The 12328-nt window shown below is 44.5% G+C and overlaps 1 protein-coding gene across 1 annotated transcript in view; it reads right to left on the bottom strand.

The window, feature by feature from the left end:
• mrc2 (mannose receptor, C-type 2) overlaps nucleotides 1-12328 on the bottom strand; it is a 228112-nt gene that overhangs the window by 73559 nt on the left and 142225 nt on the right. The window contains exons 13-15 of the mRNA XM_073070731.1: nucleotides 6677-6819; nucleotides 5881-5977; nucleotides 4994-5132 (exon numbers count right to left, since the gene is read on the bottom strand). Of these exons, the coding sequence (XP_072926832.1) occupies nucleotides 4994-5132; nucleotides 5881-5977; nucleotides 6677-6819 (379 nt within the window). The remainder of the gene's footprint in view (nucleotides 1-4993; nucleotides 5133-5880; nucleotides 5978-6676; nucleotides 6820-12328) is intronic.

Raw genomic sequence — 12328 nt, 5'->3', positions numbered from 1 at the left:
GCAGATAGGTGACATATGCTTTCAATCAGAGTTCATCGAAACTGTTCTTACTTGCAATGCCACTAACGTCCAGCAGGTGCCTCCCTAATGCAGCCCATGAACTGGGACACTGGTACTTCTCACTTAGCACTTAGGATGTGCTCCCAGGAAGGGAAGCACTTGAAAGCAGCTCCATCAGGAGCATTTAAGTGTTAACACTGCTCTCGGAGCTGTATCTCTGGGCACTTGGTGTAAACCCCAGTCTTTCTTGCCACTTCAAAATCAGCAGCAGAATCAAGTTTATTATCACTGACATACCTGTATTTCATGAAACTTTTGGCTTTGTGGCAGCAGAACAGTGCAATACACAAAAAAAACCTTAAGTTATAATAAGAAGTACATTTAATAAGTAAATGCATAGTGTAAAAAGAGAGCAAAACTGTGAGGTAGCATTCATCAGCTCATGGACCGTTCACAAATCTGACGACAGAGGGGAAGATGCTGTTCCTAAAATGTTGAGTGCGTGTCTTCAGGCTCCTGTACCTCCTCCTTGATGATAGTCATGAGAAGAGGCATGTCCTAGATAGTGAGGGCCCTTCAAAATGGGTGCTGCATTCTTGAGGCACTGCCTTTTGAATGGAGTGGCCAGCGTAATCAAAGAGCCCACCCACCCTGGCCATTCTCTACTCTCCCATCAGGCAGAGGATACAAAACCCCGAAAGCACGCACTCCAGGATCAAGGACAGCTTCTATCCCACTGTTTTCAAATTTTTGTTCTCTCTTTACATGCTACCAGTGCATAACGTTGCAGGAGTAGTCCCAGTTGTGGGGTTTGTCGCTGGGAATATCTGGCTATCAACAAAGCATAACATCTTTCAGGCAACACAATTTGTCAGGAGGTTTGAACGTAATTTTAACATTGAAATATAGCAAAGAGGTGAAGAAAAATAATCTCTTCAAAGGGTGATGGGAAGAAATAATAGTCTTTCTGAAAGTCACGGGAACAGGGTCAACACACATTCGAAGAACCTGAAGATTTATGTGTGAAGCCAAGAAAGTGCAGAAAAATAGAAGAGCAACGAAACAGGACAAGAGGCACAAACTGGAAAGACAAAAGACTGCAGCCACAAAGTTGCTGAAGGAACTCAGCAGTTCAGGCAGCATCTATAATCATCTGTCCAGAGAAGGGTCGCGACCTGAAATGTCAACTGTCCATTTCCCTTCATAGATGCTGCCTGACCCACTGAGTTCCTCGGCTGCTTTGTCTGTTACGATGGCATATAAATTAATTGACAGACTCAATACTGACCTTGATACCCAGAAAGCAAAACATTCCATTAACGGTCCACTTACATTTGATCATGAAACCTATCTAGCCTGACAGATCCGGTACAATTCAGCAGCAAACAAGCAGTAATTCAGCAAGTTACCCATTTGCAGCTTCTCAGCTCCTGATGGGAGATTTGACCCTAATTTTCTGCACCAGAAAGATGGACCCAGCATAGCATTTCCCAGAGTTGTGTCAATGATAGAAAAACTGTAGATCTTGTTTACTTCTACAACAATCAGCTTTGGGGAACCCCTTTTCCCCCTGAAATAATGTACAGTATTTAAAGAGACAAAGCTCACTCTGCAATGCTCATTTGATTGCTCAACTCTATTTTCTCTGCATACAGTTCACACCTATTGCTGAGTCTTCTTTGCATCTTCAGTGGCTTTTCTGCATTCAAATGGGGTCTCTATACATCTGACATCATCTCTTACAGACTGGAATGAAAACGGTGCCAAGATATCACGATGCGTTTCTGGTTTCTATCACTCCTTTTTTGGTGCTGTTTTGTGTGATTTTGATTGAGGGGGACTGCTGATAATGAGCTACACAGCACTGGATTGAACTGAACTGAACATGCCTGGACTCTTTCAATGACTTTGTGATTTGGTATTTTGCACTCTTTGCTTTTCACTTGTTTCTTTTCTGCTGTTTGCGCAATTTATTCTTTTTTTGCACATTGGGTGTTTGATGTTTTTCTATGAATGGTTTTCTGTTTCATGGTTGTCTGGGGGGGGGGGGGGGGGGAAGACCAATCTCAGGGCCGTATACAACATACATAAATGTACAGTACTTTGAATCCTTGAATCTTTGACACTGCAAACAGCCACAGGCATCATGTGGAAGGAGGAATAGAATACACAAGATATTACAGTGATACACATTCAGTTAATACATTTTCTAGGTTTCACCAAGGCTGAGATGTGTGACTTCCTGCAACCTCAACTACATCCTCACGTATGTGCCCAGATGATTCTCACTGCTGAAGTCAAAGTCACCATACTCTCTGCTTCCAGTTTTGCAGTCCGTCTCGGCATCTACCGCTGATCTGTACCACACCTCCCATATTTTGTGGCATAGTGGTAGGCACAATGCTTTACAGTACCAGTGACCCAGGTTCGATTCCTGCCGCTGTCTGCAATGAGTTCATACATTCTCCCCGTGACCGCATGGGTTTCCTCCGGGTGCTTCGGTTTCCTCCCACAGTCCAAAGACGTACCAGTTGGTAGGTTAATTAGTCATTGTAAATTGTCCCGTGACTAGGCTGGGAGTAAATCAGGGCAGCACGGCTTGTAGGATAGGAAGGGCCTATTCCACACTGTGTCTCAATAGATAAATAAATATATATTTTTTGCTCAGTATGCATTAGGAAGATTCCCCAAGTCTGTTCACATGCAGAGAAAACTTCATCCACCTTCTCTTCACTGCACCGGCATGGCACAGCACAACAAGCTTCAGGACTATGTACCACTGCAGGATCCCAACAGTGCAGGCATCCAAACATTGTTTTCATGTAATACACCCTTTGCAGAATCTTCTCTGCAACTGGCTATATAGCTCTGGAGGGCCCCCAAGAAGAATTTTTGTTCTCCAGCAGCCCCTATTGATCCTTGTTTGATACTTTGGAAGCATTCTCCATCCTCACCTTGTTCATTGCAGCAGAACCTCTCGTGGGAAGCAGCACTCTCTAGTAGTCAGAGGAGTGCTCTTTGAATTACGTCTGCATCCACTAACTGGCTCCCAGGAAAGCAGTGGTGAAACCTTGGAATAGATCAATGGAATCTGCTGCAGATTAGACCAGGAAACCTGGTTTCTGTTTCTCACCACACAGTGCGAAAAGTTTCAAGGCAACTGGTAAAATGCACTTGTGTACAATGTAGAGATGTTATAGTGCCAAGAAAAGAAAAGAAATTTTCCTTTAATTAGTTTTCATATTTTTGTGGTCTCCCCTTTAATTACTTTTGGAATTAATCAAAATGATAAAAGTTGTCATGAATTTTTCAGAATTAGGCAAAACTAAATAACACCAGATACTTACCACAGGTCATTGAAAAGGAGTGTGCTTAACTTCATTGCAAAATGGAGTATTAAGGGTAGGATACAAAACTGTCTTATTCCAGGAATTCATTCGCCCAGAAATTCCTTTTGTCCTTTTCACGAAGTAATCATTATATCATGTGCAAATGCATTTTAATAAGTGCCTTTAAGCTAATCGCCCTGTGTCCTGTGATTTACAGAACAACACTGTCAGGTTCCTGGGTTTAAAACAATTCTGTGTTAAGATTGCACACGTGCAGTTGTATTGATCTATTCCAAGGTTATGTAGCAGCCAATACCCAGCCTCACAGCTTGTACCATGAGAGCCAGTCAACGGACACACACATATGGAGCACTCTTCCAGCTACTGGAGAGTGCTGCTTCCAGCAGAGTTGCTGCTCAGTGAAAGGGGTGGGAATAGAGAATGCTCCTGGAGTCTCAAACAGGGGCCTGTGCAGGCTGGTAGGGAATGGGAATACTGTGTATCTACTGCAAGGATGATCAGAATATCTATCACATCATTTCAGAACCTATAAATCATTACTAAAGAGTTTTAGAAAGTTGCTTAAAAACACAGACCAAAAGGGCCCAGAGAGTGAGGCAGACACCAGCAGGAATAGGAGAACAATCTGGCAGCGAGTGGTTTGAAGATTAGATTTTAGGGGATAGTAATGCCTACAGGAATGATGGAGAATTACAATAAACTAGGTGGGTGTTTAAGGATCTGGGAGTGAATGGATCAAATGTTTGAAGAGTACAGGAAATAAGCTGGAGAGAAATTAGACTGGGTGAGATATTAATGGATAGGATGTGGTTTCAGACTGAATGGAGTATTAACAGAGATGAGGATTCTGGGAATGAACATGTTGGCTGTTATAATTTCACAGATGAAAGCTGAATTTGCTTGTTTCCTGCTTTCTGTAACGAAACCAGTCATATTTAAAGTAATGACCGCTAGACTGTGTGAGGGGGGGGGGAGGGAGAGAGAGGGGGGAGAGAGGGGGAGAGAGAGGGAGGGAGGGGAGGGAGAGGGGGAGAGGGGAGGGGGAGAGGGAGGGGGAGAGGGGGGAGAGAGGGGGGAGAGAGGGAGAGAGAGAGGGAGGGAGGGAGGGAGAGGGGAGGGGAGAGAGAGAGAGAGAGAGGGAGAGAGAGAGAGAGAGAGAGAGATTGTTCCTTCACTGATGTGTTACTGAGAAGGTGACAGTGGTAATGGTTCACTAGCCTGTGCTGGGTGCTCAAACCTTACAGGCTTTTCCTCTGCTTTGAGGTGATATAACTTGTTCCACTCTGGGCAGAAGGGGATTATTGCAACCACCCACTAAATGTTGTCTGGATGGCTGGGAATATTGCCGAAGGCTACTATTCCAGAATACTTTCCCAGCTAGACCCTTCAAGAGCATAAGGCAGAATATTATTAGTTATTGAATTCCATGTCCAATGATTGTTCTCTGTGATTTGTGCTACATGGTCACTTAATTTAGCCTTTCACTCCACTCCAAAAATTCAAATTGTAAGTCAGGGATCTCAGAACCTGAGGGTGACCTGCAGCACCAAACACTGAGAACAAATAGGCTGAGGCTCCATTCGATTTGCCCGAAGCAGTTGCTTTCTGCAGATCCCCTTCCCTCCCATCATCGCTATTCCTACCTTTGCGTATCTTGCAAATCCAGTCCAGCTGAATCTCACATCGCACAGAACGCCACAGTGAGGCGGCGATATCTGTGACCACACAGCGACGGATGTCGTCGTCGTCATAGGTATCCCGCCCAAAGTTACTGTAGGAATACTGTGAAGGAAGGATACGGGTTTCAGATGTGGCCTGCTTCACGATCTGCATTCTTCAGAGTTTCAAACAATGAGGAGTACTCTAACTGAGGCACTACTGGGTGGACGCTGGTACGTTGTCACTCGTGGGGAACTGGCAAGGGCTGGGGTCAGTGGGAGCACCTTGACAGGCCGAGCGGTCTACTCCTGCACTATGTTAATGAGCCTTCCAGGCTCCGGACCAGGGAGAGGACACAGCTATGCCTTCGCAGCAACTAGCATTTATAATTTTTTTATCATTGTCAAAGGTGTTTCATGGCATCAGCAGCAGATAAAGCTTGGCACACATCCATATATAGTTATTAGGTCTACCTGTTCAGAGGCTGCTGAGGCCAACAATAGTGTAGCAAAGGCAGTGGGGAATAGCAAGAGCCAAAGGGAACTTGTGCTCAAAGTACAGTTGTCTATTATGGTCAACAATTTATCATAATCATAAGTTACACACTTGCTTCATTGTTGACTGGATCACCCATTACCAGTGTGAGAAGGAAACATTCACGTAGAATCATTTACTCTGTGTAGGTGTCAATGGCTGTATAAGGTACACTGGGAATTAAACATGGAACAAGCTAGGAGAACAGGAAGGTTAATCAGGGTGTGGTGTTCAGCTGACTGAAAAATACTGACGTCCTGGTAAAGAGCACTAAGTTAGCCTATGGTGTAGAAATACACCTTTGTTCATTCCATGCGAGCCTTGTTCAGATACTCACTCCTGTCCCGTCACTCCATGTCCAGCCGCGGTCAGTCCCAGGGTTCCGCCTATTCAGCCCAAGCCAGAACCAATGATACTCATGGTCCTCCGATTCCCTGGGAACCAGGAACACAGAGTGAGAGATCCAACAATGACTCTACACCTATCTCCTAACTTTCACCATCACAGTGTTGCTTTGAATTTTGATTACCACAGAATTAAATGAGATTGTGGGGACAGATAGAGATTTTGTGGATTGTGGGTCATGTTGCAAGCAGAGGGATTAGATATAGATTGACAGGGGAAGTGGGAAGCAAGCCAGATGTATATGGTGAGCTGGGTGCTATGGAGTCATGTAGAATTTGGGTGTGAGTTGGTATTTGTTATGTATCATACATTATATAGGAGTTAGAGATTGTATGATATGCTGTGGAGTTACACAGATACTGCAGGTCAGATTGGGTTGTGACAATAATCTGCAATTTAAAGGTTATAGGTTCATGAAGGTTGTGGCGAGGTTACACAAGGTTTACTGTGAGCTTGCATTGTGACAATGGAGACTTTCGAAAATGTCTTTAGTTCTGGTAGGTTCCTACCAGACTTTCAAGCAATATGTTATGGAATTCCAGGGAGTGAGTTGCTAACAGCGTGGAAACAGTGGATCTAATGCAAATTCCACATCCATGCTTTCTAAAGACAAGATCTCATCTCCAGAGAAAGCTTGTATGAAAAGAAGTCCACGAAGGAAAAGGAAATTAGGCACCCCAAAATGACCCAATGCCTAGCACAAAAAGGAATTCTGTAATCTGACTCACCCAAATATGTCATGGACAATTTTTTCAGCAAACTTCTCTTCTTCAAAGCTGCTGATGCTGAGCAATTGAGCTCCTTGCTCACGGCAGAACATGTGTGCTTGCACCCAGTTCTTCTTACCATAGATGGTGTTGAAGTGAAACACCTGCCCAGAAGGAGAACAAGACAGTCTGCACAGTGTAGATAACACATTAACATTCAGACGTTTAGGACAAGAGAAATCACTGGTAAAGGTTCAAAATGTTCGTAAATTTATTATCAAAGTACGTATATGTCGCCATATGCAACCCTGAGATTCGATTTCTTGTGGGCATACTCAGTAAATACACAATATCACAGGCATGTCAGAGGGTGCAGCAGAAGAGTAAGATCTGTGACCAACTCCTGTATTATTGGTATGTTAACTGAGCCTTCAGTATTGGCCAGGGAGCCACTTTTCAGACCACTACAGGAGCTTGCGCAAGCTATAAACTCAGAACTTAACACCTCCTCTGATGGACTGTGAAATACTCTCTTCCGGACAAAGCCACATTGCATTTGTTGCTTGGTACAAGCCACAAGTCTTTAAGATGAGTGGAGGAACTTTTCAGAGAGATGTCAGAGATAAATGAGTGAGAGTGGAGATACATCTCTACCAAAGGAGGTGTAAGGCACTCCTTCCTTCTGCCAGCCTGCAGGTCACCCTTGGGTAAGGTGTAGCACCCGCTTAGCACCCCTCCCCCCCAGGATCAGGGTCACATGAATCCATGGGAGCAGGTGGTGGATGGTCGTATGAGCAGCTGGTGCATCTCACTAGTCCTGGTTATGTGACCACTGACACCAGACAGACAATCTCTGAAGAGTATTGATAATGGCTGGGGTCACCATCTTGTAAAGACACTGCCCAGAAGAAGGCAATGGCAAATTACTGTATAAAAACTTGCCTAGAACAACCATGATCGCCTACGTCATACGATACAGCACATAACAAACGAACAAACAGTCAGGCAGAGCGTTTAGGATGGAGGTGAGGAAGAACTGCTTTTCCCAAAGTGTGGTGTACCTGTGGAACTCTCTGCCTAATGAAGCAGTGGCGGCTACCTCAGTAAATGTATTTAAGACAAGGTTGGATAGATTTTTGCATAGTAGGGGAATTAAAGGTTATGGGGAAAAGGCAGGTAGGTGGGATGAGTCCATGGTCAGATCAGCCATGATCTTATTGAATGGCGGAGCAGGCTTGATGGGCCATATGGCCTACTCCTGCTCCTGTTTCTTATGTTCTTGTGTACTTTACACAGAGTGGTGGGTGCCTGCACTGTCTGAGATGGTGGGAGAGACTGATACAATAGGGGCATGTACAAAGGCTCTTAGGTAGGCACATGGAGCCTCTCTCATCCATCTGGGCTAAAGGTCCAGCATCTGATTTCTAGAACTGGGTCAGCCTTAGTATGGCGATCTCAGTTTTAAGGGTTTCAAATTTCAGACCTGGTGTTTTCTTGGTAGAGAGGATTCCAGTTTCCTTACAAAGCCGAAGCTTCATAAGGCATTGGTCAGACTGCATTTGGAATATTATGTGCAAGTTTGGGCACAGTATCTGAAGAAAGATATGCTGGCGCTGGAGAGGATCCAAATGTTCTCAAGAATGATAGGCTTAACCTATGAAGATTGTTTGTTATCTCAAATCAATGTGGTTTATAAGGATGAGGCAAGTTTTAGATAAAATGGACAGAGAGGATGCTTCCATTAGTAGGACAGTCTGGGATCTAAACATGTAGCCTCTGGATAAACAGACATCCCTATAAAACCGAGATGAGGGAGGAATTTCTTCAGCCAGAGGGTGGTGAATCTGTGCAATTCATTGCCACAGACGGCTGTGGAGCCATGTCACTGGGTGCAGTTGAGGCATTGATTCATAGGTTCTTGATTGGCAACAGGGCTAAGGGCTATGGGGAGAAAGTGGCTGAAAGCAAATCAGCCATGGTTAAATGACAGAGTAGACTCAATAGGCTGAATGGCCTAACCTCTTCCCTTCAAATTATGACTCTCCAATTTGAGAAAAAGTTCTAGAAATATTGAAGTTAAGGAATCCTATAATGGTCTTAAATACCTCAGTTTGATAAGCCTTTAATCTTAATTGTGCTCCTTATAGTTTTCTGAATGTAGATCAACAGGCCAAATGCAAAGGACAGAATGTAACCTCTTCCTGTTCTGGCAGCAAATCCCCTGAAACACATCTAGCATAGGGGGCTGGGGAACTAGTAGATCGGCTGGCCCGAGCTATGGTTTTTGGACTGGCTACTCTCTCTGGCATTTAGAGGTGTGGGTCTGGTTTCTAAGTCAATTGTATCTACTTATTGAATCAGAAATTCAAAGCAGGTGCAGGAAGTGGTGAATCCTCAGGGAGTGGAGGTGCTGGAGTGGGGCAAAGGTTTTAGGCACACATGTATAGCTAGTGTGCCAAAGAGTTTTACACAGTACTGTATATGTCAACATGGAGTAGGGAGCAACTCTGTAAATCTGGCAGGAGCAAAGGATGTTGGGAATGGTGAGGGTGGAGTGCCAAGGGTCAGAGTGGGACAGGTGGCAGAGAAGGTGTGCCAGGAGCAGGGGGTAGTGTGGGTGCAGACACACCCAACCCTAAGACACCAGGCAAGATCATTTGATTCCAAACAATTAGTTTATTGATCATTATAGAATGTCTCTCTGGTGCTTCCCACTCCCTCCCCTCTCCCTTCCCCTTTTCCCAACCATGATTCCCGTCTCCCTGACCCCTTCCCACTCTCCGTAGTGACCCATATCAGAATCACGTTTATCATCACTCACATTTGTCAGGAAATCTGATTTTTTTTGTGGCAGCAGTACAGTGCAATACATAAAATTACTACAGCACTATGCAGAAGTCTTAGGTACCTTAGCTACGTATATGTGCCTAGGGCTTTTGCACAGTTCTGTAGGTTACAGTATCTCAGGAAGGGAACATTTAATTCAGTAGAGTGGGCTATGTTTGTTGAGCTCATTTGTCTGACAGCTGCTGAAAGGCCAAAGGTTGTGAACAGCTTTGCAATAAGAGTATAATTGTGGAAAATTATACCTATGGGAAGCTCGCCCTCAACTACTTAAAAAGTGAGCTAGCTTGATGGGGTCTTGTGATATCAGGTTAAGAATGAAACTTTCTCCCTTTGAATGCTTTATATCTTTGTGCTGGGTTGAGTTTCTTGGACATAAGATTGTTTTCTTCAGAGGAAGTAGCACAGTGGTCCTTTCAGCCAGTACTGGGTTGCCTTTTGCCTTCTGGATTTTGCAGGTAGAGCCTTTTCACAGATCAGCTCACTGCGATCTTTTCAGACCACAATGAGCACTGTGACTCCTGCGTCTCAGCTCTTTTACTCCCGGGAGACAGCTTTGCACAACCACAAGAAATCAAGGCAATTTCAAGCAACATTTTAGTTTGTTTCTATCCATCTCCAACAACTCCAGAAGCTTGACTCGTCCTTTTATTCATGTATGGACACTTGCACTTTCCTCTGATACACACTAACTGGACACTGAGGCTAGCCTGGACAGCAACCCACCTCTTCCTATGGTACCCATCTTCCTGGAATATCCTGGATCTCCAGGAAGGGATAACAATCTCTTCGCTAATGCTCAGAATTTAGAAGAGAGGTTACAAAAGATTTGGATTGTTTTCCTATTCATTGATACTTTAGTCAGCAGTCAATGGAGGCAAAGTGTGTAAAAATGCAATGAAACATTCTGGAAAGCATCCAACTATTAATGGCAACCCCATCAGCACTCCAATTTATCCCACTGTTTAATCAATTGAGCAAGAGGTCACCATAAGTGTGATTTTCCACAATTACACTTCTGCTTTAAGACTACTGCCAGAAGCACAGAGAAGGTAATTATGCCTGAATTTCCACTGAGTGGTTCCAGTAAGCAATGCTCAAGGCTCGGAGAATAGATCTGTGGCACTGCGTGGGTCCCGTGCATTATAATCATTCAATGTTTTATGACTGCTACTGCTCTTCCTCTATGCCAGAAGGCTTCTTCATGATGCATTCCACTTGACATCTTAAATCATCAGCCACAAAGTCTGTATAAACAATCTAAAAGATCCCACAAAAAGAAAGAGAGAATTTCAAGGCAAGTGCGGAACTACTGTGCCGCTATTCAGCAGCACAGTAGCGTAGCGGCTAGTGTAACACTATTACACCAGGTTCAATTCCCGCTGCTGTTTGTAAGGACTTTTAATGTTCTCCCCATGACTGTGTAGGTTTCCTCTGGGTGCTCTGGTTTCCTCCCACATTCCAAAGATGTACGGGTTAGTAGGTTAATTGGTTGCAGGGGTCTAATTGGGTAGCGCGGGCTTGTTGAGCTGGAAGGACCTATTACTGTGCTGCCGTTATGTGTCACGTCATATAACATGGGCGATCACGGTCCTCCCATGACCATGATTGTTACCGGCAATTTTTTCTACCGAAGTGGTTTGCCATTGCCTTCTTCTGGGCAGTGTCTTTACAAGACGGGTGACCCCAGCCATTATCAGTACTCTTCAGAGATTGTCTGCCTGGTGTCAGTGGTCGCATAACCAGGACTTGTGATGTACATCAGCTGCAGTATTTCTAAATAATAAATAAATAAATCACAATCTGCTCTGTACAGAGATTGCTTCAAGTGCAAAGGACATTCCATGCTCCTTTAGTTAATGTTACTTTCTGTGCTGTGTGCTGGACTACACTGAGTTCTTTCTAATGCTCTGCCATGAGATCTAAGGGGAGGCTTCAGCCCAAATAACAGGAACCCACAGGATCTGGTCCAGTCACAAACAAGAGAAAGTCTGCAGATGCTGGAAATCCGAGCAACACACACAAAATGCTGGAGGAGCTCAGCAGGCCAGGCAGAATCCATGGAAAAGAGTACAGACGACGTTTTGGACCGAGACCCTTCGGCAGGACTGGAGGGAAAAAAAGCTGAGAAGTAGATTTCAAAGGTAGGGGAGGGGAGGGAGAAACACAAGGTGATAGGGGAAACTGAGAGAGGGGGAGGGGATGAAGTAAAGAGCTGGGAAGTTGATTGGTGAAAGAGACACAGGGCTGGAGAAGGGGGCGTCTGATAGAAGAGGACAGAAGGACATGGAAGAAAGAAAAGGAGGGACTCATATGCTATCTAATGTTATTCTCCCTTAACTTGAGCAGAATATAGCCAGGTGACCTGTAAAACCAGTACTCCCACACCTGTCAGTTTTTGAAGCTGAGATTAGGTTAAAATTATTCCCTAAAGATGCAAAGTAAGAGTGCACTGACAGCCATATACTGCACCTTAAAAAGCAATTTATTCAGCATGTTTCGCATCCATAAATCTTCTAGTGGAATGCAATGAATTGATGTTTGGAAGTGCTGCTGCTATTATAATAGGGTAAGGTGGTGGGGGGGGGGGGGAGAGGAGGAGGAGTAAGAGAATGCAGGAGCCACTTTATTCAGAGGAGTGTAAAACTAGTGGCCATCTTCCCAGTTTGGTACTGTTGCCCACAATTCTTTTTCCAGATGGCAAAATCTCATGTGAGATAGTACGGCCAACGTGAAGGGCCCCTCTGGTGAGTAGCAGGCTTTGCTTGCTGAGGGATGCAGCATCTTTCCACGATCTGAACGTTCAGTGGGAAGTGACTGCACCGTGGC

The sequence above is a fragment of the Hemitrygon akajei genome, chromosome 18 (genome assembly GCF_048418815.1).
Source record: "Hemitrygon akajei chromosome 18, sHemAka1.3, whole genome shotgun sequence".
Lineage (NCBI taxonomy): Eukaryota > Metazoa > Chordata > Chondrichthyes > Myliobatiformes > Dasyatidae > Hemitrygon > Hemitrygon akajei.
This window is presented reverse-complemented; position numbering and strand designations above follow the sequence as displayed.